Source organism: Castor canadensis, chromosome 7 (genome assembly GCF_047511655.1).
Source record: "Castor canadensis chromosome 7, mCasCan1.hap1v2, whole genome shotgun sequence".
Classification (NCBI taxonomy): domain Eukaryota; kingdom Metazoa; phylum Chordata; class Mammalia; order Rodentia; family Castoridae; genus Castor; species Castor canadensis.
This window is the reverse complement of record NC_133392.1, coordinates 136,334,237-136,359,849: the sequence shown is the minus strand read 5'-3', so window position 1 is coordinate 136,359,849 and position 25,613 is coordinate 136,334,237. Positions and strand designations below refer to the sequence as shown.

Below are 25,613 nucleotides of genomic sequence, written 5' to 3'. Positions count from 1 at the left end.
ATCTTTGGTGATAGGGAGATGTTTGCAAATTCAGCAACTAGCTTGAGCAGACTTGTTATTAAACACTCTGCTTAACTTTATTAATTCTTATATCCTAGACCTGGTATCTTTTGGTTGAGGTATCTGCTTGTAGGTATGCTGGGAAGAAATACTTCTAAGTTTAAGGATTAGGTTTTGTTTCCTCTCTTCTCTTAGGTAGTCAACCCATGTTAGAAATATATTAATTCTAAAACTCTCTCTCCAGGGAACCAGCCGTCCTTCACATTACCAGGTCTTATGGGATGACAACTGCTTCACTGCAGATGAACTCCAGCTACTGACTTACCAGTTGTGCCACACCTATGTGAGGTGCACACGCTCTGTCTCTATTCCAGCTCCAGCATACTATGCCCGGCTTGTTGCATTTAGGGCAAGGTATCATCTGGTGGATAAAGATCATGACAGGCAAGTTTCTTGGCTGCAATAAAATCTCTTTCTATTTTGGAAGGATGTTTTTAAAAATGAGCTACTACAGAAAATCCTTTTAAAGATTTAAGCTTCCTTTTAGGGTTTAAATTGCAAGGAGCAAATAAAACGAGCCTTTGAGAGATTATAATGTGACTTTTGGTCCAAGAAGTGCTCAGGCTTGTTTATACTTGTATTGTGTCTCTAAAGGAGTCTAATTTGGAGCTGCCTGTGGTTTTCCTATAGGGCTAAATGCATTTCAGTTCTGCTTAGGTCCTGAGTAGCCTCAAAAAGTGGCCAGCACAGTGCCTTGGCGCCAATCAGAGCATCACAGGCTTGTGGATTCCATTCGTGCAAGGGGGAGTCCTGACTAGTTCATTTTGCTTTCAGTACAATCCAGGGGATGCACCAGAGTAAACCTGGGTATATGTGGGGGAGGGGAGCCAGATCCTTCTCATCCCCAAATAGGGATCTCAAGAGAATCAGACATTTTGACCTGTTCCTGAGCTACCACTAGATAGCTAAACAAGTTTTTTGTATTAATTTTCTTTTCCAAATGACCATCTGTGCAGTTTCTGGGCTCTCCCCCAAGTCTGAATTCAGCTGCTAAATAGTAGACATTCCACAGCAAGTCTATTTCTGTAAGGGTTTGAAAATACACTATTATGGAAAATGCCCAGCTGTGGCTTTGTACCTTCCATTCTGTAACATACATTCATTCATCCAACATGTTTATTAGGTGTTGACTGGGTGCCGAGTACCCGGCTAGCTGCTAGAAATACCAAGGTGAATAAGTCATGTTTCCTGCCCCATGGGGATTTTATGTTTCAGTATGGGAGACAATACAAGCAAATATAGACTTGGCAACAAGCCCAATCAGTATAGATAAAAGTAATCGGCCATCAGAGGAAAGTAGAGATTTTATAGCTGGGAGGTAGGATTTGGCTCAACAAAGAAAAGAGGGTTTTTCCAGGCAGAGAGAACAATGGACATAAAGGAGAAAAGCAAGTGACATGTTTGGACAATAGCAAATTTTCTTTGGCTGGAGCATACTGACAGGAATAGTAGGCATTGGTCTGGAAAAGTATGTTAGAGCAGAGTTGCCTTTGTTACATGTGAAAAGCCATTCCTAGGATGGAATGGATAGGACTTCACAGTTAATTGAGTGTGAGTGACAGAGGAGAGGATGAAGTAAAAGGTGATTAGGATTTTTGATCCTAGAGCGTGAGGATAATCATCACTATTTACAGAGAGAAATCAGAAGGCTGAGGATGTAACAGTGGTACAGCACAGTGCTTAGCATGCCTGAGGTCCTGGATTCACTCCCCAGCACTGCACCCCCCCCAAAAGAAAGAAAAAAGAAAAAAAAGAAGTCAGTTGAAGGTGATTTAGAATTTTCCAAGCTCCTATGTAACATGGTACCCTAAAAAGGGATGTTTAGAAAGTTGTTACCTCCAAAAGACCAAAGTTCAGAGGAATTGTTACTTGTCTAAGGTTTTATAGCTAGTGAGGGGAAAGCAAGAGGATGTTGCTTTCCCAGTGGCTCAGGAACATTTGCTGAGTATCTACCATGTTTTGGCACTACACTAGGTTCATAGATTCATGCATTTAACAAATGGTTATTGAGCTGGCAGAGTGGCTCAAGTGGTAGAGCACCTGCTTAGCAAGTGCGAGGTCCTGAGTTCAAACCCCAGCACTGCCGGGGGGGAAAAAAAAAACAAATAAATGGCTTTTGAGACTGTATTATATTCTAAGCACTAGGGATTAAGTGGTGAGTTTGGAGTTTATATTCCAGTGGAGAAGTAAATAAGCATCCAATTAACAATTTCATTTCAATTGTGTTTAATTCTCTGAAAAAAAAATACACTATTCTGTGAAAGTATGTGCCAGGTGACCCTGACCTGGACTTCGGAGTCAGGGAATATTTCTAGGGGGAAAATGATATTTAACTGAAGCCTTAAGGATGAGTAGAAATTAACTAGACATATTGGGCATCAGAAGTCCTTATGTAAGTATTACTAAAGATTTGGTTTTTTGAAGATGTTATTTTATTTAATAATTATAGCCACCCATTAAGTTATATTTCATTTTCTACTTGAACAAACTGATGTTTAGAAAAACTTAAGTGATTTGAGGAGTCCTGGATAGAACCTAACATCTTCTTGAATCCAGTACTATTTGTGCTATTTGAAACACGTGAAGTTTGAAACAATCTTCTATTACATATCTGGTTTCTTGCTTTATTCTCGTTACAGTGCGGAAGGCAGTCATGTGTCAGGACAGAGCAACGGCCGGGATCCTCAAGCCTTGGCTAAGGCTGTGCAGATCCACCATGATACCCAGCACACAATGTATTTTGCCTGAGAGTCTCAGAAAAAGAACTCAACTGGTCTGGCACCCCACACAGCCTCAAAATGTTTCAAATGCCTACCACCTCTAGCTAGAGCCAAGTTGACTTCAGGTGGTCTTTTACCAGCAGCTCATAATAGTTGCACTGAAAATATACTCTGCAGCACTGTCTGATGCATCAACAAAATTGAGCCATTTTTCTAAAATAATAGATACTCATAGATTATCTTTTCTGATGATGCACTGGACAGAATTTTTACCTCAATGTGCAAAGGCTAATCAGCCTGAACTTTCTAAAGGACTTTACAAGAAAGGTTTCTATGGAATATTTTGCTAGCTGTGGTGTTCACCGCATCCCTCTAGACTTATAAGAGAAGAATATTCCTTTTTTCTGTGTTCATTGAGTGGGGTGTATGCATAAAGTGGGAAAGAAAAAAACCAAACAATCTACTTCAGTTCAATGTAACTATTTAATTGGGTGGGCCCATAGACTTTTTAATAGAGATTTCTGACTTCGTCACTGTAAATGCCTTTAATGAGCATTAATTTTTTGAAAGTTTTACAGAGTTTTATTAGTTTTACTACTTTATCTTATTGATCTCTGCAGACTTGTGCTGGTGCAAGTACAGGCTGCCAGGCAATTGCACTATGTTTGGCTGCAAATTCAAACAGGCAGTTCTCCTATTTGGTTGACTTTTGTGAATGTGTGACATAAACAGATGTAATGCATGTCACAGTGACAGATAGCACTGCCATGGTAAAAGTACTCATGTTTTTCCCTATTTGAAAAAAAAATTAGCTTTTAGTATTTTTCCAAGTTTTCAAAAGTGCCCATTTTATGCTGCTGTGTAGTTTGTTAGATCTAAATGATTTTTAAACTTTTCTCATAGAAAGTTAACTTTGGCAATAAGCATTTTTTTAAGGTTCCTCCTCTTCCTTCCCTTGGTGATGTAGTTTTTCTAGATGAGATTTTGGTATGATTTTATCAACTATTTCTTATATATCATAATCTGGCAATTTCTGAAACCAGTCAGAAAAGACATATATTTCCATGCCTTTTTAAAGAATTGTTTTTAACCTATTTTATAGTCACAGTTGGTGTCCTATCACTTTGTTTTAATAAGCTAGAACCAGGATGCTTCCTTATTGGATAGGTTTGCCAGTCCATAAGGCACATTGAGTGATGCTGCATTTGCAAAAATATACCAGCATTTAAATTTGTCCCCCCTGGGAATCAAGGTTACTCACACAATTACTTACAGTGCAATTTTTTGTTTGTTTGTTTGTTTCTCTTTCAACTTGAAATGTACTTGGTAGGTTTTCCTTCATTTTATTTAACTAAAACTGTGTAGAAAAGGTTGATTTTTTTTTGGACTAGATTCTGGATTCCACTCACAAGGAGAGAGGATTCCTTTCTTATCCAAACAAAGAGAGTTAATCAAAAGCAAGCAAACAAGCAAGCATCAGTTAAAATGTATAGGAAAATGTATACTGTAATTAGTGTAGATAATGCTTTGTAATGGACAACAGTTACATAGTCTAGGTAGTTCCAGCCAGTGTTTCCCAGCCCACATATTGCTTACTGGCTTGCTAGTCTCTATCCTGGAATGGCAAGAGTGAGATAAAGGACCCTGAGGCCATGCTCTATATGGCTGAGAAAGGTGCTGGGGAAAGAGACAGACATGATGTGGCCTCTGTCTGGAAACTGCTGGTGGGAAACACTGGATCAGATGGTGAAGGGTGTTTGCTTGAACTCATTAGTTGGTCCAAATCTCTTAAACTAGCCTTCTCAAAAATCCCAGCAATATAAAGCATTGTTTTTCTTCAGTCTTTAAACAAGTTTGTAAATACGTTGAAGTTTACATTTCCATGTGCTGTTGCTCGGCGGCACCACCAGTGTTTGCTGAGACTGGTCTTGAAGAGAGTTTTATACTGTCTATCAAGTCCTATAGCGCACTGCGACAAGGGCAGAAGTCTTTAATCTCTGCAGATAGTGGGAAGTAAGCAAGTCCTGTGACTGGAGCACACATAGCAGGAGTAAAGAGATGGCAGATGTTAATTTCTTAAGATTTTTTTCCTTTTTTGCAAATACCTCACTTGGATTATATAAATCAGGACATGTTGGTGAGGGGCTGGCTGCTACTTTTATTCATATTTGTTCAGGGAGAGCACAGAAAATATCCTTCAGCATGGCTACTCTGGACCCAAGAGGAGAAAAAACAGAAGATTTTTAGGAGAAGGGGGACTCTCTCTCTGGAGTCCAAAATGTGAAGAACTCTTGGTGGCTGACTGGCTGGCCAGCAGGCACCACACCTGCACTTGAGTGCCTCGGGCTTGCTTGTTAATAACGCACAGAAGAAGCTCTCACCATCTCCTGGTACTGATGGAGCAGGGAGCAAGGCCAAGTGCCAGGAAGCCTTGATCCGCTTGCCTGAAGCTGGGCTCTACACTTGACCTTGAACTATATAGTTTGTATGACCTCTGTCAGTCATAGTATGCTGGGGCCAGTATGGTGGTGGAGGAAAAGCCGGGAGGCCTATAGTTATAGGAAAACAGTACCATTAGGGTGCAATGCTGACATTGTGGACAAAAGGAAAAAAATATGGAAGAAGTAGGATTATTAACAAAAGCTTGCTGAGGGGAGAATCTTTAAGAGGAAATCACTGCAGAATCAGAGTTGCAGCAATGCTATTGCAAGCAAGTCTGAATGCATAGTTTTAACTTAATTCCGTTTGACATTCATTCGAATAGGTAACCCCCTCGAGACTGACTGACCGAATCATTATGCATGTGTCAATCAATGGGAGGTGTGCATTCTCTAGAAGTAGTGTTGGGCTGTTTGGTTTTAAAAATCAGCCTATCTAGGCACTGTTATGTGGTGTGAAAGATTTAAATGTAACAACTCTAAAGAGTTACAATTTGGGGATAAGGAGCTGGGCAGTAAGAGTGGTGAAAACTCAAATGTTGAATCAATTATGTTTTGTTCTTGTTGTTGTTAGCTGTTGACTCCTGAGCAGTTTCTAAAGTGAACCAGCTGGCTTAATGCAGCCAGCATTCTGGGCAGGTAGAACATATTCCTTCTTACTGTAAATGCTATTTGCTGCTTCCAAAGGTGATGATTTATAAGCAGACATGTTCTATATGGTCTGCATTTTAGGATCTGGTGCCCAGCCTATGTCAGAGCTTACCTGCCTGGCTCAGCTACCTACCCCTTCCCAAGGGAAAAGGTAACCTGCTGTTTAACAAAGCTCATTCTCTCCACCCTACCCCGGCAACCTTTGTGGATATGCTATAGATTTTCTTGCTCAATAGCAAGGTGGTAGCTCTGCTTTCATTTTAAGAAAGTGGAGGCTGAGGGCATTGTATCAGTACTGCTTCAACTCCAAGAATTTTTCCTTGTATGACTAAAGGGAAGATCTTGTTATTGATTAACCATTTTCTTATCCCTTGCTATTGACATATTCATGCTCTTTCTAAGTGACTGAAAATGTTTGCATTTGTTCATTTGACTAATGGTGTGATTTTTGTTTCTATGCTGTTAGACTTGTAATGTTTTAAAAATGTATTTTTATTAAATTTGGACTGGATGTATGTCTCTAGCAATACGAGGTACTTTCTAAGCTATTAATGAAGGGGTGTATCCCCATGTTGAGATAAGATAATGGTTGTTTAAGTTTTGCAATTTTTTTTGGCCTGCAGGGATATTTTGTGTTCATGTGTCCAAAAAAAAGAGAATAAATTGGCATTCTTGTGCCAAAAGTTGTTTTTCTTGTGAATTGTCTAATAAATATGGAATATAGTATAATGACATAACACATTGTTGCTTTTTAAAAACAATTTCCTCAATTTGAGAAATTTGATGAGGAAAAGTGGAAAAACTTTGCATTTTAACTTCTGGGTCTCCTATTTTTAGGAGTTGCCATTTGGGAATTTTCGAAGAACTGCTCAGTAACATTTCACATATGAAAACTTTTATAATATTCATCAGGATTCGGAGTGTAGCTCTTAATGGGAAGATCTATTTAAGTGATGTCTTAAGAAAAATCTACAGTCCCAAGAGAATGGTGTGACCACATTCTTATATTTAATAAGACTAAGCTCTTCAGAGGAAAAGCTTTCCAAATACACCGAGTTTGGGGATCTTTAGTCTTGCAATCTTGTATCTTTTTTTTTTTTGGACAAGGGCTTGCTATGTAGGTCAGGCTGGCCTCAAATTTGCAATCCCTGTGCTGGGATTAGAGGTGTGCACCACGCTGCCTAGTTCATGTCTTTTAAAAAAGTTTCCAACAGTAAAGCCTTTCTACTAAGTTATGGCAAAGACAATGCAGAAGGAGGTATCACAATACCTGACTTCAAACTATATTACAAAGCAATAACAATAAAAACAGCATGGTACTGGCACAAAAACAGACATGAAGACCAGTGGAACAGAATAGAGGATCCAGATATGAAGCCATACAACTATGAGCAACTTATCTTTGACAAAGGAGCTAAAAATATACGATGGAGAAATAGCAGCCTCTTCAACAAAAACTGCTGGGAAAACTGGTTAGCAGTCTGCAAAAAACTGAAACGAGATCCATGTATATCACCCTATACCAAGATTAACTCAAAATGGATCAAGGATCTTAATATCAGACCCCAAACTCTTAAGTTGATACAAGAAAGAGTAGGAAATACTCTGGAGTTAGTAGGTATAGGTAAGAACTTTCTCAACGAAACCCCAGCAGCACAGCAACTAAGAGATAGCATAGATAAATGGGACCTCATAAAACTAAAAAGCTTCTGTTCATCAAAAGAAATGGTCTCTAAACTGAAGAGAACACCCACAGAGTGGGAGAAAATATTTGCCAATTATACATCAGACAAAGGACTGATAACCAGAATATACAGGGAACTTAAAAAACTAAATTCTCCCAAAACTAATGAACCAATAAAGAAATGGGCATGTGAACTAAACAGAACTTTCTCAAAAGAAGAAATTCAAATGGCCAGAAAACACATGAAAAAATGCTCACCATCTCTAGCAATAAAGGAAATGCAAATTAAAACCACACTAAGATTCCACCTCACCCCTGTTAGAATAGCCATCATCAGCAACACCACCAACAACAGGTGTTGGCGAGGATGCGGGGAAAAAGGAACCCTCTTACACTGTTGGTGGGAATGTAGACTAGTACAACCACTCTGGAAAAAAATTTGGAGGCTACTTAAAAAGCTGGACATCGATCTACCATTTGATCCAGCAATACCACTCTTGGGGATATACCCAAAAGACTGTTACTCCAGAGGCACCTGCACATCCATGTTTATTGCGGCACTATTCACAATAGCCAAGTTATGGAAACAGCCAAGATGCCCCAGCACTGACGAATGGATTAAGAAAATGTGGTATCTATACACAATGGAATTTTATGCAGCCATGAAGAAGAACGAAATGTTATCATTCGCTGGTAAATGGATGGAATTGGAGAACATCATTCTGAGTGAGGTTAGCCTGGCTCAAAAGACCAAAAATCGTATGTTCTCCCTCATATGTGGACATTAGATCAAGGGCAAACACAACAAGGGGATTGGACTATGAGCACATGATAAAAGCGAGAGCACACAAGGGAGGGGTGAGGATAGGTAAGACACCTAAAAAACTAGCTAGCATTTGTTGCCCTTAATGCAGAGAAACTAAAGCAGATACCTTAAAGCAACTGAGGCCAATAGGAAAAGGGGACCAGGAACTAGAGAAAAGGTTAGATCAAAAAGAATTAACCTAGAAGGTAACACCCACGCACAGGAAATCAATGTGAGTCAATGCCCTGTATAGCTATCCTTATCTCAACCAGCAAAACCCCTTGTTCCTTCCTATTATTGCTTATACTCTCTCTACAACAAAATTAGAAATAAGGGCAAAATAGTTTCTGCTGGGTATTGAGGGGGGGAGCGGGAGGGGGTGGAGTGGGTGGTAAGGGAGGGGGTGGGGGCAGGGGGGAGAAATGAACCAAGCCTTGTATGCACATATGAATAATAAAAGAAAAAAGAAAAAAAAAAGACAATGCAGAGATTTGCTCAGTATGGCCCTTATTCTCAAGGAATTTGTAGCTTTTCAGAGGAAAAGGTCCTGCATGTTAGTAATTAGCCTAAAAGTACATTTTTTTGTTTTTGTTTTCCATTAGCATGGTATCTTCTCCATATTTATCAATTATGAAACATTTATCACAAACTAGGTACATGCCAAGTTTTACCTAGGTACTGGGAACACAGAAGAGTAAAGACTTAATTCTCCAAAGAGTTCATTCTGACTGGCATGGGGTCAGCCTAGTATATGTCAGTTACTTTGTATGGTATCTCTAATCCCAGCCACAGTCCTTTGAGGTTCATATTGTTATCCCCACTTTGAAGATAAAGAGTCATGAGATTGGGGGTGTAGTTCAATGGTACAGTGCATGTGTAAGGCCCTGGGTTCAATCCCCAGTGCGGCAAAAAAGAAGAACTAAACTGGTCAGTTTCAAAGAGGTCAAATAACACATAATTATTGAGTGATAAAGGTAGGATTTGAATCCAGTCCTGTTTAATTTCATTATACCTGCTGCTGAGGATAAAATGACAGAACACTTTGAGGAACTTTGTTGGTGAATTTGGGGATTGATCATGAAACACAAACGGGCTATTGCCAGTTGGGTGAGGAGATTGTAGACATAGTGTTCCCTTATAGCAATTGTGATTTTTGCCTGTCCAAATGCTTTTTCTTTCCTTTCCTTTGAAAGATGTAATCTCTGTTTTTGATTGGAACCCCATTATTTTATGTTATTCAGGAGAGCCCAAATGGCCTTACTCTCACATCATCTATGGGTCATACTAATGTCCATCCCTGAATTACTGGTGTGTTGGGGGGGGGGAGGGTGTGGTGTTGCACCAACCAGCAATGACTCATGTCACTCCTGTTGTTAGGGTGGCCAGTAAGTAGGGGAATGACAGACTGATCAACACTATTATAAGGCATGTGCCACTTCTGTCTTTGTCTCTGCTTATCTCTCTTTTGATACTGGAATTTGAATGTGGGGCCTTGTACTTGCTAGACAGTCACTCTACTGCTTCAATTCTTGGCTCTGGTCTCTGTGCTGACTTTATTCTCCAGAAGCTAGTGGCAAGTCTTTAAGGGAAAAGAGGCACAAAATCAGATGGGGATGGGTAGGTAGGCAAAAAACCAAGCACAGATTGACTAAACAAAGGAAGAAATTATTAGAAAGAAACATTAACAAACATTTTGGAGCTTCTGTTATGTATAAGAATTACAAGAATGAAAGGCACAATCTCTGGCCATTGAGGGGTTCGCTTGTAAACTTAGAGACAATATATGTAAACAGGTAGGTCTGAGGGTTAAGTGCTAGGAGAAATGTACACATGAAGCTATGAAATTACTTAGAGACGATCTTAACCCAGACTGGGGGATATCAAGGAAGGCTTCTTAGAGAAGTGAAGATGATGACTTAGAGAAGTGATGACTTAGCTGTCTCATAAAGAGTAAGATTTTTACCAGGCACGGTGGCTCAACCCTATAATCCTGGCTACTTGGGAGGCAGAGATCATGAAGATCAAAGTTTGAGGCCAACTTAGGCAAAAAGTTTGTGAGACCCCATCTCAATAGCAGTGGCTCATGCTTGTCATCACAGCTACCCGGGAAGCACAAATAGGAAGATTGTAGTCCAGGCCAGACTGGGAATAAAGTGAGATCCTAACCCAAAAATAACCAACACAAAAAGGGCTAGCAAATTGGATCAAGTGGCAGTGTACCTGCCTAGAAAGCATGAGGCCTTGAGTTCAACCCTTCCAATAATACTAAAAAATTTTTTTATAAATGAATAAGATGAAAAGGTATTCTAGGAATTCTGGTCATGGGCAAAGGTACGGGGGAAAAAAGATCATGATTTGTTTGGATGGATTACAAAAACAAGTTGTGTGTGTGTGTGTGTGTGTGTGTGTGTGATGCAGGGTATTAAACTCAAGGCCCTGCCTAGGCAAGGCACTCTACCACTGAGCTATACCTGCAGCCTAGTACTCTTAGATTTTAAAGGTTGAGGGAGGAAGTGGAAGTGACTAAAGTTGGACTAAGGATGGACAACAATTCCCATCAGAACCTGATAATACAGGACTTGAATGGCATTTTAGGGGCAGGTGGAGTGGCTCAAGTGGTCAGAGTGCCTGCCTAGCAAGCTGAGGTCCTAAATTCAAACCCCAGGTGCCATCCTGCAAAAGAAAGAAAGAAGAAAAGGAATGGCATTTTAAAGAGTTTACAGTTTATCCCACAGGTACAAGGGAATAGCAGAGTCTGATTTGTGCAATTTTTTTTTCTGTCAGGAATATTGTGGATAGGTGGAAGCTAAAGTTCTGAAGAAAGGAAGTTTGACTATTATGCAATAGCCAAGCAAAAACTAATGAGGCTTGAACCTGAGCAGTGATAGCACAGTTGAGAGAAGGAATGAACAAAAAATGGAAAGTGGAAAAAGGACTTGGTGGCAGAGTGGATATGGAAAGTGAGGGAAAGGAGACAGGTTCATTAGGAAGGAGGGTTCTCAGTTTCTGGTTTGGGTAGCTGGGTCAATAAGTGTCACTAGGAGAATGAACACACAGACAAGAAGAAGAAGATTTATGGGAAAGAGGAAGACTGTAAGTTCAGTTTCAGGCAAGTTAGATTTAAGGGCTGGTGCATTTAGATTGGAGAAAGAGATTGGAAACCAACAGTATGTAGGTGGTGATTAAAACAATTCTAATTTGTGCCCAGAAAGATCATGCAGATGACAAGTGATGAAAAGCATGGAGTCCTATGGAACACAAATGTTTAAAAGTAGACAGAGGAAGAGGGATATCCAAAAGGGAATAAGGAATGGACAAAGAGACAAAAGAGAACCAGTTGTCCTAGAAACCAAGTGAATAGAATATTTCCTCAAGTATATGTATAGTATAAGGAATTAGCTGTGTAATACTCGGCAAGTTGTTTTATCTCTTGTGGCCTTAGTTTTTTTTATCCATAAAATGGAGATGATACAGAACTTACATCTTAGTGATGTGAGGATTAAATGAGACAATGTATGTAAAGACTTGGAACCACTTAGATACAAGCTACAAAGACGAAGGAGTTCAGCTATCACATACTGATAAAGAAAGAAAAGTTCTAGGACTGGGAGTATGTCTCAGAGGTAGAGCACTTGCCCAGCATGTGTGAGGCCCACACCACAGAAAAATACATAAACACAGATCTGAAAATGTCCTTTGGAATTTATAGCAAGGTAGTCAGGGATTACCTTGGTGAAAGCAATGTCTGTGTCTGCAGGGAGCAACCCCAACTGTAGAGATCTAAGGAATCTCTAGGACAGACTCTCCAGTGAATGGATTGTATATAAAGGGAAAGGACGAATTCTGATATCAGCAGAAGTGGGAAGTAGTTAATTTTTTAGAGTGGGGGAGATTTGAACACATGCATGCATTAGAAAAGGAGTGAATAGAGAAGAAGTTGGAAATATTGGAAAGAGAAAAGATGTATGATAGAGGGAGAACTTGAAGAAAATTGGAAAAAAGATCCAATGGCCAAGCAGAAAAAAACAGAGAGAGAGAAAGAAGTGGGAGGGGACTGTACTGTATTGCACTTTTTTTTTGAACTTCTTTTTAAGTATAATGTACATATAACAAAGTATACAAATCTTGTGTATAGCCCAAATTTTTTACAAAGCAAAAGCATCCATGTAAGTCCCACCTAGAATTGTTCGCTTTTCTTTTTTTATTATTTGCATATTATAGTTGTACAGGGGGTACATTGTGATATCTACCTAAATGCTTACTTACAGTATGTCTTAATTAGATTCACCCCTTCCATCTTTCTCCTTTATTCCCTCTGCCTCCCACCCAGATTTAAAAACAGAAGCTTATCAATACCCCAGAAAGCACACCCTAGGAACCTCTTCCTAGTCATTACCTAACCCTATTCTGCACAAAGTGAATCATTATCTTTTAAAAACAGTTTTATTAGCTGGGCACCGGTGGCTCACCCCTGTAATCCTAGCTACTCAGGAGGCAGAGATCAGGGGGATCATGGTTCAGTCAGACCCTATCTCGAAAAAACCCATCACTAAAAATGGCTGGTGGAGCAGTTCAAGTGGCCCTGAGTTCAAACCCCAGCATGGGAAAAAAATTAAAACGGTTTTATTGAAGTGTAATTGATATACAGAAAGCTGCACATATTTAATGCACACAATTTAATGGGTTTGAACATATGCATACACCTGCGAAACCATCAGTACAATCAAGCTTATAAACATATCCATCAATAAACACTCTCTTGACTTGTTGCACTTATAGGTAGTTTTGCTTGTTTTGAAGTATACATAAACAGAACCTTTTGTTTCTGGCTTCTTTTCCTCAACTTTATATTTGTGAGATTCGTCCATGTTGTTGTACCCAACAGAACTGTGTTCATTTTTATTGCTGTCTTTCTGTCTAGTATTTCCATACACCACAATCCATTAACTAGGTTTTAGACATGAGTTATTGTGGCTATTGTGAATAAATGGAGTTATGAACATGGGTATGCAAATATCTCTCTTGAAAGACTTTGCTTTCAGTTGTTTGGGGTAGACATCTAGAAGCAGAATTGCTGAATCATATGATAATTCTAGGGTTTTTTTTGAGGAACTGCCATAGTTTTTTTTTTTTTTTTTCCAAAGCAGCTGCACCATTTCACATTGCAGCTAGCGGTATATAATTTCTCCACATTCTCACAAACACTTGGTTTTGTTCAATAGTAGCCACGCCAATGAGCATAAAGAGACATCTATACTGTGGTTTTGACTTTCATCTCTCTGTAAGTGATGTTGAAGATCTTTGGATAAACTTATCAGCCAGTTGTATATCTTCTTTGGAGAAATGTCTATTGTCTTTTTTTTTTTAAGTCAAATCCCCTAATTTTTAAAAGGAATTTAATTATCAGCTCCTTTGAAGGTATTGCCCTTTAACTCTGGCTGCTTTTAATATTTTCCCATTGTCTTTGACTTTCAACACTTTTGCTACATTAATCCTAGATATTTTTGTCTTTTATAATCCTTAGGACTTTGTCTTACTCATCCTTGTGAAATCAACACACAGTGTCTAGCTTATGGTAAGTGCTCCTTTGTATATAGTAAACAAATGAAATCCATAGACTCCCCCAGGTGGTTAAGGAAGCAATACGTGAACTCCTCACCACCCAAAACCTTGCTTCTCACAGTGATCCTGTCTCATTTAATCCTGAACTCCAGACCCTGGGGGTCTCTTTCCATGTCCCTCCTGCTGGTTTCTGCACTTGGCATTTGAACTTGGTTTCACTCGTTTAGTCCTGCTTTCTCCAACTGCCTGCTTGAATCACTTGGCTTCCCTCAGAATTTCAGCACCTCACGCGACATTATCTCCCCAACCTTTGTCCTTTGTGTGTGTGCATGTGTGTGTGTGTGTGTGTGTGTGTGTGTGTTGGAAGAATTCAGACAACAGGATTAGTGAAGTTTTAAAATTCTTATTCAAATAAGCCCCTATATTTCAATACTTATATGTTTTATATAGTTGTGATGTTCATGCAAATATGCTTTCATATTCTGTAATTTTCATTGACTATTACATAAGGAACAGTTATCTTTTCTCAAGCCTGAAATTGTGTGGTCATAATAATTGTGGCCATAATTCATGTGGCAATCCTTTACTGAATACCTACTACTGGGGGTATGAAGATAAAGTATGTTCACCTTCATGCTTTTGAGATGTTTTACATGGTTAGAAGGAGGAGGGGAAGGCTAGCTCAACAAAGGGGAGCAGCAAAGTATTACACATACATTTCAGGAAGTGCAGAAAGGGGCACCTAGGAGGAGCATCAGGAAGTCATCATGAAGGTAGGAAGCCTTAAGTTGAGTTTTGAAATACAAGGTTTCACCAATGAGATAGACAAGACATTGTGGCTTTAGGGGGCTAATAAATCATATGCTTTTCCCTACATCAGTTCAGAACCGAACTGGTATGTGATAAATGTCACATAATTGGAGGAAGAAAAAGAAGTAGCTTAATTGCTGATAAGACTTAGATAAGAGGGCTGGAAGTGTGGCTCAAGCAATAGGTAGAGCGCCTACCTAGCAAGCATGAAACCCTGAGCTCAAACTCCGGTACCAAAAAAAGAAAAAAGACTTAGATAGATAAGAGAACATGCTTAGAGGCAAAGACAGTTCCTCTTCATTTACCTTGCTTTGTCAACCTACCTAGTCACAGTGAGCATTGGCTTTTCATACAGGGAAAGAGCATAATTCCCCAAGATTATTGATTAAGCATTTTGGAATAAAATTGAAATAAAAAATACATTGAAAATAGTATAAGAATATAAAATACCTAAGAATAAATTTGGAAAAAGATGTCCCTGATCTGTACATTGAAAACATTGCTGAAGATACCTTAAAAGCAACTGAGGCCAATAGGTAAAGGGGACCAGGAACTAGAGAAAAGGTTAGATCAAAAAGAATTAACCTAGAAGGTAACACACATGCACAGGAAATTAATGTGAGTCAACTCCCTGTATAGCTATCCTTATCTCAACTAGCAAAAACCCTTGTTCCTTCCTATTATTGCTTATACTCTCTCTTCAACAAAATTAGAGATAAGGGCAAAATAGTTTCTGCTGGGTATCGAGGGGGTGGGGGAGAGGGAGAGAGCGGGAAAAAAAAAGAAAACATTACTGAGAAAAATAGAAGACTTATATAAATGAAGAAATACTATGTTCATTGTGTTAACACCTATGCTAAGGTGTTATTTTTCCCTAAACTGATCAATAGATCTAACACAATCCCAATCAAAACACCATCAGGCTTTTTTGCTTAGCATCTCATAGGCTATAAATAATAAATGTAAGTCAGGTGCTGGTGGCTCACGCCTATAATCCTAGCTACTCAGAAGGCAGAGATCAGGAGGATTGCAGTTCAAAGCCAGCCTGGGCAAATAATTCGCAAGCCCCTATCTCAAAAATACCCAACATAAAAAAGGGCTAGTGGAGTGGCTTAAGGTGTAGGCCCTGAGTTCAAGATCCAGTACCGCAAAAAAAAAAAAAAAGTATAGATAATTCTAAAATTTATATGGAAATGCAAAGGACCTAGAATAGGCACCCCTCACTTAAAAAAAAACACTTTGAAAAGGAGTACATAGCTGGATAATTGATATTATTTGTTGAGGACAGATTCTAAGGAGGCACCATGATTTCCACCTTCTGGTATTCAGGACTTTATATAATCCCCTGCCCTTGCATGTAGAAAGACCTGTGATTTGCTTTTAATTAATAAAATATAGCAGGCTGGGGATGTGACTCAGTGGTACAGTGCTGGCCTAGCATATCTAAAGACCTAGGTTTGGTCCTCAGCATGGGAAAAAAAAAGGTAAAAGTGATGGGATGTTACTTTTTGTGATTACATTAAGTTCTGTAAGGCTCTGCCTTGCTAGCAGATTCACCCTAGAGTCTTTCTTTCTCTTGTCTCCTCATTTCCCTCCTTGCTGACCATGCTGAGGAAGCCCATGTGGCAAGGAATTGTGAGAAGACAAAAATTGAAGCTCTCGATTATACAGCTACAGAAAATTGATTGTTGCTGCCAGTAACTCTGTGAGATCTAAAGTGGATTCTTTTCCAGACCTCCAGATGAGAACATTGTCTTGGCCTACATACATCTTGATTGAAGCCTGTGGGATGCTAAGCAGAGGCTCTTGCTAAGCCCTCTGAACTCTTGATCCACAGAGATTACGGCAATAATAAGTATGTATGTTTTAAACCTCTAAATTTGTGGTAATTTGATATGTAGCAATAGATAACTAATATACTACCTGATGTAAAGACTAATCTACAGCTACAGTAATCAGGACAATACAATATAGGCATAAAGATAGATACATGGAATAAAATAAAGAGCACAGAAATAGGTCTATACATACATGGTCACTTGATTTTCAACACAAGTGCCAAGTCAACCTAAAGGACACAATCTTTTCTACCAATAACACATGAACAATTAGAGATGTAAAAAGATGTAAGCACTTTGGAAAACAGTTTGGCTGCTTCTTTAAAGTCCTTTAAGTTCTTTAAAAATTTTGCCCTTACCGTAAGACCCGTTGGTTTCACTCCTTGGTGTTTACTCAAGAGGAATTAAAGCAAATGTCCAGAGACTTGTTCGTAGCAATTTTATTTGTAATAGTACTAAAGTGAAAACAACCCAAATGTCCATCATAGGGAATAAATACACAAACTGTCATGCTGTACATCCACACAATGGAATACCACATGGGTGAATCACAAAATAAGAGGTTTTTCTGTAAATCTGAGGGTGCGATTACGCGGGGTGGGGAGTGTGTGTGTGTGTGTGTGTGTGTGTGTGTGTGTGTGTGGCCAGTCGCGCATGCGCAGTCCTTCCTCCGCGCTCACCAATCAGATCCCACGAGACTGGCGCCAAATGCAAACCTGTGAGGACGCCATGGAGAGGGAGCCCGGCAGGAGCGCGAGGCCCTTGCAAAACTTGGGGGCCTATTGTCCTGAGGGCACCTGGGAGCCACTGAAGGACTGTGTTCAGGCAAGTGATTTAATCGGGTGTTCATCTTGAAGCAGGCTTTGCAAGCTTCGTGGAAAATGGGCTCTAGAGAATGGGGAATGACCCGTCGGCAGGCTTTGGGTGATCTGGATCCATATGTCTGCATCTGCTCCTAAATCTGTGTCAGTCTTCTGGAGGGAAAGAACGCCAAAGCGTCCCTCCTCCTCCGCCCTTGGCCAGTGGTTCATTCTTTTTGCTGAAGGTTGGCTAATCTCAGCTCACGCAGCTAATAAAAGCCAGGATTCAAATTTAGCTTTTTTGGGTTTTTTTTGCCCTACTGCGGTTTGAACTCAGGGCCTGGCACTTGCTAGGCAGGAGCTCTACCACTTGAGCCTCTCTACCAGACCTTTTTGGATTGATTACTTTTGAAATACAGGCTCAGGTGATAGAGAACCTGCCAAGCAAGTGCCACGCCCCGAGTACAAACCCCAGTACCGTCCACCCGCCCCCTATTTCTTTTTGAAATAGAGTCTCACTTCATGCCCAGGCCTTCCTGTACCACAATTCTCTTATTTGTGCTTTCTCTATAGCTGGGATGACAGGCATTCAGCACTGTACCTAGCCATTAGTTGAGATGGGGTCTCGAACTTTTTGTCTGGGCTGGCCTCCAACAGTAATCCTCCCAATCTCTGACTCCTGAGTAGGTAGGATTACAGGTTTGAATCACCACAGTCGGCCCAAACCTAGATTTTTTTTTTTCTTTTGGTGGTACTAGGGTTTGAACTCAGAGCTTGATGTTGCTAGGCAGGAGCTCTACTCTTGAGCCACTCTGCCAGCCCTAAACCTAGATCTATGAAATCCTGAGGAATGAAAATCTATAAAGAGTTAGTATTTATCAGTCTAATCACTACAGTGACGTTGTTACCTCGAAAATACCTGTCATAAGCAATAGGTGGATCTCTAAGGGTTTAGGGAAGTTGTTAATTATTTTAAAAAATTACACAAGAATGATTCAACCTTTGTGCACACACTCTTTCAGGCACTGTGTTTGATGTAGGATAGATCATGTGATGTAGGGTATATCACATATACCTGTCCTGCCCCATACAAAATAATAAAAGCGTGCTTATAGGTCTGGTGGAGTGGCTCAAATTGTAAAGTGCCTGCCTAGCAAGCATAAAGCCCTGAGTTCAAACCCCAGTACCGCAAACAAGACAAAACAAAACAAACCCAGAATATTAACACTTTTAATATGAAAGTTTGAGATATGTTTTTTCTTGAAGTTTTGAAATTTTACCATGATATGTTCTGATGTGTGTGCTTGTGTGCTTTCTTCTCAATTACTGAGTGCAGAATGTCTCTTGTCTCTAGAAACTCAGGCCCTTTAGTTCTGAGAAAGTTTTTTTTTTTTTTGTATTAGATCTTTGATAATTCTCCATTTTCTTTTCTAAATTGCTCTCTTCTGAATTGGATCTTCTATTAGTCAGATGGGGTCTAGTGAATGGATCTCTAAAAAAATCTATATTTGCTCTTCTCTATTTTCTGTCTCTGATTTTGTCCTACTTTCTGGGATAATTTCCTCAGTTTTGTCTTTCATATGTGAATTTTAAATTTTTGGTATTTGTTATCTTCCTTTAATTACAATTGTTCCTTTTGTTATGGTCTCTTGTTTAATGAACGTAGTACTTTCTATCTCTTTCGAGGCCATAAAATACAAAGTTTTTTGGGGAGAGGTGGTTGAAGACTTCTTGCATTTATCTTTAAGTGGTCTCAAAAAGATAAAAGAAGTCTTTGAGTGGTCTCTGTTTATTCTGAATTGTGTAACTGTTTTGTTCTCTGACTTCTCTCTTTATTTTCTTTTTGGAGACTTTTCTCAAATAGTAACAATAGCTACATGTATTAAGCACTTACAGTGTGATAGGCGAAACTCTTTCAAATATTAATTTATTTAATCCTCTAACAAGTAATAAAGTAAGTAGTGCCACCTCCAGTTTAAACATGCTGAAGCGGAGGAAATGTGGGCTTAAATCATTAAACAGGGTTGCGCAACTCTGGAGTGGCAGAGCTAGCTGGGTGCAGTGGTACATATGGTCCCAGTCCCAGCTATTTGGAAGTCTGAGGCAGGAGAATCACTTGAACCCAGGAGTTCCAAATCAACCCGGGCAACATAATAAGACATTTCAAAAAATAAAAAATGAAAAGTGGTGGAGCCAATATATTAACTGAAATGGTTTGATTCTAAGGCATTGGTGTTTTGTGTGTGTGTGTGTGTGTGTGTGTGTGTAATATGAGGATGAGTAAGGTTAGGTTAGGGATAGTCTGGGAATGCCCCCACCCTTGGCTCAAGGGCTCCTTCCCCTAGCCCACAGGTGAGAGGACCCAGGTGATGACATACTGTCTCCCCACCTCCAAGTTCAAGGTGGAATAAAAATGACCTTCCAAGAGACCCCAGCCCTTCTCTTCCCTCACCTGGCAGAACAGGTGACTCCTCTTCCCTCAGTAAAGCTATTCTACCTCACCCCATCCACGTGTTCTGTTTGGATTCTTCCATTAGGAACACAAGGACCAAGATCTTCTGGAAACACCATTTGCCAATAATTGGGACAGGGGTTCTTAACCTCTATTTTCTAGTACTTCATAGGGCTGGGAGTGTGGCTTAAGTGGTAGAGCACCTTTGCAAGGCCCTGAGTTCAAACTTCAGTACTGCAAACCCTGCTCCCCCCAAAAAAATGTTGTGATAGTGCTTCAATATTTAAGTGTGAGACCTGACTTGTGGTCAAAGATGGTGGATTGCACACCCACATTTACCTCTGTTGCCTCTACTAACCCCATACAAACAATAATAAATAGATTTTTTTCAAAAAAGGTACAGATCCAGAAGGACACATAAGGAAGGAGAGGAGAAAACAGAAACAAATTTTTGGAAGTTGGAAAAGCCTTTGGTCAGTGGTGACTGATCTAGCACATCCCAGAAAGCCAATAGGCAAAACAATTTTCCCTGAAGACAACCTCCTTTCTCTCTTTCAATCACTTTCTCTCACACAGGCATAGACCCAGGTACAACCAAATTAGGGATCAGAGTTTCTGGACTTGTTAGTGAAGATGGGGCTGAAAATTGGATAGGTTGAAAGAATGGTAAAAACCAGTTCCACTCTCAGATCCTCCAGCTTCACAGTATTCAGATGACTACCCTTGTCCACTAAATCTAACCAGTTAGAAGACTGAAGGTTTAGAAGATGAAATAGTCCTAGTCTGGGAAGTATTAGCTATAATTGAGGTCAGGAGTACTGCACTGAAAATAGGCTAATTAAGTGAATGTTTTTCACACTTAGTTTTGAAGCACTGTTCTAAGCACTTCATATGTATTTTTAAAGTTATTGTATTGGGGGTACATTATGACATTTACAAAAGTTCTTACAACAATATCAGAGTTAAATTCTCCTTTATACCTCTCCCCCAACTTTGTATGTTTAAGAAATTTAATTCTCACAACAGCTCTATAGAAGTAGGTACTTTTTTGATGTTTATTTTGCTGATTCTCAGATGAGAAAAATTAAGGTATAGAGAGACTAAATTAGTTGCCTAGTCTATAAACAGATAGTTACAAAAGAATATCTACCACACATGTATACTATAAAGCTGTATTTCCTTATTTCATATGTAACAATTTGTCTACAGATTATTTTATTTTGGATTTTCTTTGTAGACATTCAGATTATCTGTGAAAAGTAAGTTTTATTCCCTTTCCAGTCTTTTTATTTTCTTTCTTTTTTTGTTCCTTTGTTCTGCAGAATTAAGATTCCATTTGTCTTGCTCCCAATTTTAAAGAGAATGATATTAATGTTTCATTTTTAAGAATAAAGTTTGTGCCGGGCACCAGTGGCTCACACCTATAATCCTACTACTTAGGAAGCTGAGATCAGGAGGATCAAGCATTGAAGCCAGTCCAGGCAAATAGTTTGAGAGGCCCTATCTCCAAAATAAACCTAAACTGGCTTCAAACCTTGATCTCTCTATGTCTGCTTCCCAAGTAGCTGGGATTACAGGCATAAGCCACTAGATCCAGCTGTTTTTTTTTTTAAGTCATGAAGAGGTGTTGAATTTTATTAAGTGATTTTCTTACATATATGAGATGGTCATATTGGTTTTTTTTGACATTTGAAGATTTTTGCATTCTTAGGATTTATGAAATTTGGTAAAATTTTATTTTTAATAACAGTGCTTGAAAGCCAGGAGTGGTGGTGCATACCTGTAACCCAGCTCTCAGAAGGCTGAGGCAGGAGGACTACACCCTGCTCAGCAATCTATTCTTTTATCTTAGAATATATTTTGTTTTTTACTTGTTTATTGGCCGTGTCCCCTGACAAAGGGATTGTAGTCTTCATGAGGGCAAAGAACATACCAACTTTTTTACTTTGTTACTAACTGACTTGAATGTTCTTAAGTTTCTCCAACCCATTCAGGTGTAGCCTGTCCAAAGCTTCTAGTTTTTCTTATTCTTCCAGGCCACACTTAGGGTGTTGGGATTTCCTTGTGTGCTGCAGAAGATGCTGGAAAATATGCTTGCTCTGGGTCACTTGAGTTCCAGCCTGGGTGAAACTGGGTGGAACTGAACTGAATGGGGCCTTGGATGTCAGAACCAGGGACAGCTCCTCCTATTGCCTTTGCTGCCCTTCCCCTGGTTTGGGCCAGGGAGAGATTGGGCAGATTGGTCCTGGCATTCTTCTCTAGCCTCTTTTCTCATTGCTCTTTTGCTTCTATATCCATGCTGGAAGATTAAAAAAACCCCGTAGAATTCCTGTCGTACATGGTGTTTCTCATGCTTAGTACACTTTTCTCCCATACTTCCTTTGCCTGGCTAATTCCTGCTCATCCTCCCAGGCCTCTATGAAACCTACTCTAATTATTCCAGACTAGATTAGACATATCTTCTTTTACTTCTCATATTATCCGTATGCTTCTGTCATTACACACAAAGTTGCATTGAAATTATCTGTACTGTTTAGTACAGTTGTCACTAATCAGATTTATTAAGCACTTGAAATGTAGCTAGTCTGAATTGAGATATAAGTTTAAAATACACAACAAATTTCAAAGATAAAAATGTTAATTTTTATATTGAGATCTTTAATTGATAATATTTGGGGGTTAAATAAGATACTACAATTAATTTCATTTGTTCCTTTTTCACTTTTTCAAATGTGGCTAATAGAAGTTCTAAAATTACGTATCATATGTAGCTCACATAATACTTTAAAAAAATTTTTGTCAATACTGGGGTTTGAAGTCAGGGCTTCATGCTTGTTAGGTACTCTACCACTTGAGCCATGCCTTCAGCCTTTTTTACTCTGGTTATTTTGGAGATAGGGTCTCACTTTTTCCCTAGGCTGGTCTGAACTGTGATCTTCCAGCCTCAGCCTTCCAAGTGCTGGGACTACAGGCACATGCCATTGTGCCCAGCTCCCACACTGTTTTTTAATATTCAAAAAAGAAAGTATTGATGAAGATGCAATTTTTTTAGGTCATTCTTATTGTTTTAGCTTAAGGAAATTCTGGGTGTAAAAGTGTATAGATAGAGAGTTCTGGCTCACAGAGGCCCTTTGATATAGGTTAGCTGTGGACTTAGATGCAAGTATTGAATTAGAAACAGAATGAGCCAGTAGATTTTCAGGCACATACATAAAGAATTACTGAAAGAAGTTTGTCAAGACTAAAAACCAGAATGCTATCTGGATTTCCTACTTTGCTTAACTGATGATGGGAACACAGTATAGGAAGATTCTAAAAACTGGGGCTAAGCTTGACTCCACTATCCTCCTCAGAGATGGGTCATAATAGTTACCAGTTCCTTTCCTCAAAGTTAAGCATGAGGCCAAGATTTAGAAAAGGGGATTCAAACTCTCATGGCATGCTGAGCTTCCAGTTCACTTACACCCAGGCAAAGGCCTTGCTATTTCTGAGTTTTTTGATGGCCTCTGTTTGAATTCAGGTAAACCAAAACTTAAGGATCATTGTAAGCACAGTTGTGCTGGATACAGCAGGACAGAAATGCATCTGGTATGATTGTATGATCCCCGACTTTAAGGAATTTAGAATACAGTGTGAGAGGGAGACAATGATTATGACAGCCGGTGCTATGCTTACATTCTTTCAGACAGTGTTTTAAAGTCTTCTTAGATATTAATTCTTTTCATCTTCCCAACAACTAGTGAGATAATAAGTATTATTATCACCATGATTTTATAGAGGAAGAAATCGAGATACAGAGAAGTTAAATAATTGTCCCATGTTTCACAGCCAGCAAATGGCAGGGCCAGAATTAAAACCAGAATAATCTGACTCTAAGAGTCTTTGTTCTTAACTTCTATTTTATACTGTGGGGTAATAGTTCTCAGTGTGGTCCCCAGATCAGCAGCATCAGCCTCTTATGAAAAATAGTTAGAAATGCACATTCTTGGGTCCAACACAAGACCTATGAATCAGAAAATCTAAGGCAGGGCTCAGAAGTCAGTCACTCTCCAAGTGATTCTGATGGTTGTTTGAAAACCTCTGTTGAAGAGAAGCTTGGCATGCTAAAATAAGTGTCAGAAATTAATCTCATGGATAAAGACTGGGTATGGTTCATCTCTTAAGTTCCCAGCACTTTGCACAGCCCCTGTCAAAAAATACATATGAATGAATACATATAAATATGTCTATTGGAAAGTGATGTTTGAGCTGGGTTTCTTGCTCTCCTATCAGTGTAGCCAACTTAATGGGAGGAATGATCCTGGAAACAGTTAAGACTTGCAAGGAAGTAGTATGATATTTCTGGAAAGATATAATAAAAGTCCATACCAGAGCAAGGAACTAACAGAATGGCAGGGAAATCATGAAGCAGTTTAGGAAGGAAGTATGCATGTCAAGACATAGTGAACAGTTGAGCTGGGCATAGTTGTGCACTTCTGTAGTACCAGCTATACAGGAGGGGCAGATAGGAGGATCAGTGGTCCCAGGTTGGCTCAGGTAAAAAGCACAAGAAAAATAAAGTAAAAAAGATCTGGGGGGTGGCTTAAGTGGTAGAGTGCCTGCCTAGCAAGTGCAAGGCCAAATTCCTCCAAACTCCAGCACCACTGGAAAAAATAAATAAAAGATATAGTGAACTGTTTGAATAAGGAAAAGCAGCAAGGAAGAAGAGTTTGGTTTGGACTTATTAAATTTGAAGTGTATTTGTGAAGTCTTAGTAGACTATCCAGGTGGAGCTGTCCAGCAGGCACTTTGGTGTCTGAGATGTGACTGGAAGGCTGTGGGGCCCCTAAGAGTGGATGAAACCTTCAAGGGGAGTGTGGAGAGTGGAATAAGATAAGACCTAAGTTTGGAACCACAGTGAACACTTGTTTAATGGGCAAATGCAACAGGGATCATTCAAGAAACTGAAAAGGACTGAGGCATTAGGACACGGAAGAAAATTCTGAAGCCAAGTGGAAGTCTTCAAAAAAAGGAAAATGAAAGGACAGGCACAGTGTGTCAGATGCTGGAGAGAAATAATTGAATATTATCATTCGGATTTTATACAAAAAATTTAAGTGGTGGTGGTAAGAGCACAGATTGACAGTGCGGGCATAAGCTGTATGAAGATGAGGAGTGGAAGCAGGTGTCTCTCAGGTCCGGCAGATAGAGCTGCACTTAAGTTGAGGCTGACATCTTCCAGGGTCTCACATATCTGGCCCGGCACAAGGCCAGGAAGAGAGGGTGGCGTCAGTGAGTTCAGTAACTAGGGACGGAGTAAGATTTCGCGGAGGCAGTCTCTTTGCAGCCAAGGCTTGAAGGATGAGGGTGATTGGGAGGAGAGGTGGGAGGCAGTGTCCCTGGGTGATGGATGGGGTGCTCGAGCTTGAGAGGGTCTGGGAGTGAGGCGGGGTGGCTGTGATGTGCGCGCGGCACTGTGCGAAAGGCGGGGGTTGTGTGTGGGATTGGAGGGACCAGTTTTGGGGAAAGACGGCCCGAGGCTGCGGCGGGGGGTGTCACCCAGCCCCGCCCCACTTACGCCACTGCGCGGTTCCGCGGCGCCTCTCCCGGAGCCCTCCCGCCGGGCTGCAAGGCGACGGGTGACCGCCAGGGGCCGCTGCCTCCGGTCCCCGTGCCCCCGCCCCTCTCCATTGGCCTTTGTTGCCGTCGGAGCGCCCCGCTTGACTCGTTCCCGTCCGCCCCCTGGGCCTGGCGGTCGCGCCTGCGCACTGGCAGCTGGCCGGGCGCTCGCAGGGGGAGCTGCTGCAGGCTCCG

At 40.1% G+C, this 25,613-nt stretch overlaps 1 protein-coding gene across 1 annotated transcript in view; it reads left to right on the top strand.

The window, feature by feature from the left end:
- The window catches only part of LOC109683640 (protein argonaute-4), a 39,073-nt gene extending 32,467 nt beyond the window's left edge, over nucleotides 1-6,606 (top strand). The window contains exons 17-18 of the mRNA XM_074080594.1: nucleotides 245-444; nucleotides 2,700-6,606. Coding sequence (XP_073936695.1) covers nucleotides 245-444; nucleotides 2,700-2,808 — 309 coding nt within the window. The 3' untranslated portion in view covers nucleotides 2,809-6,606. The remainder of the gene's footprint in view (nucleotides 1-244; nucleotides 445-2,699) is intronic.
- The last annotated feature ends 19,007 nt before the right edge of the window (nucleotides 6,607-25,613 follow it).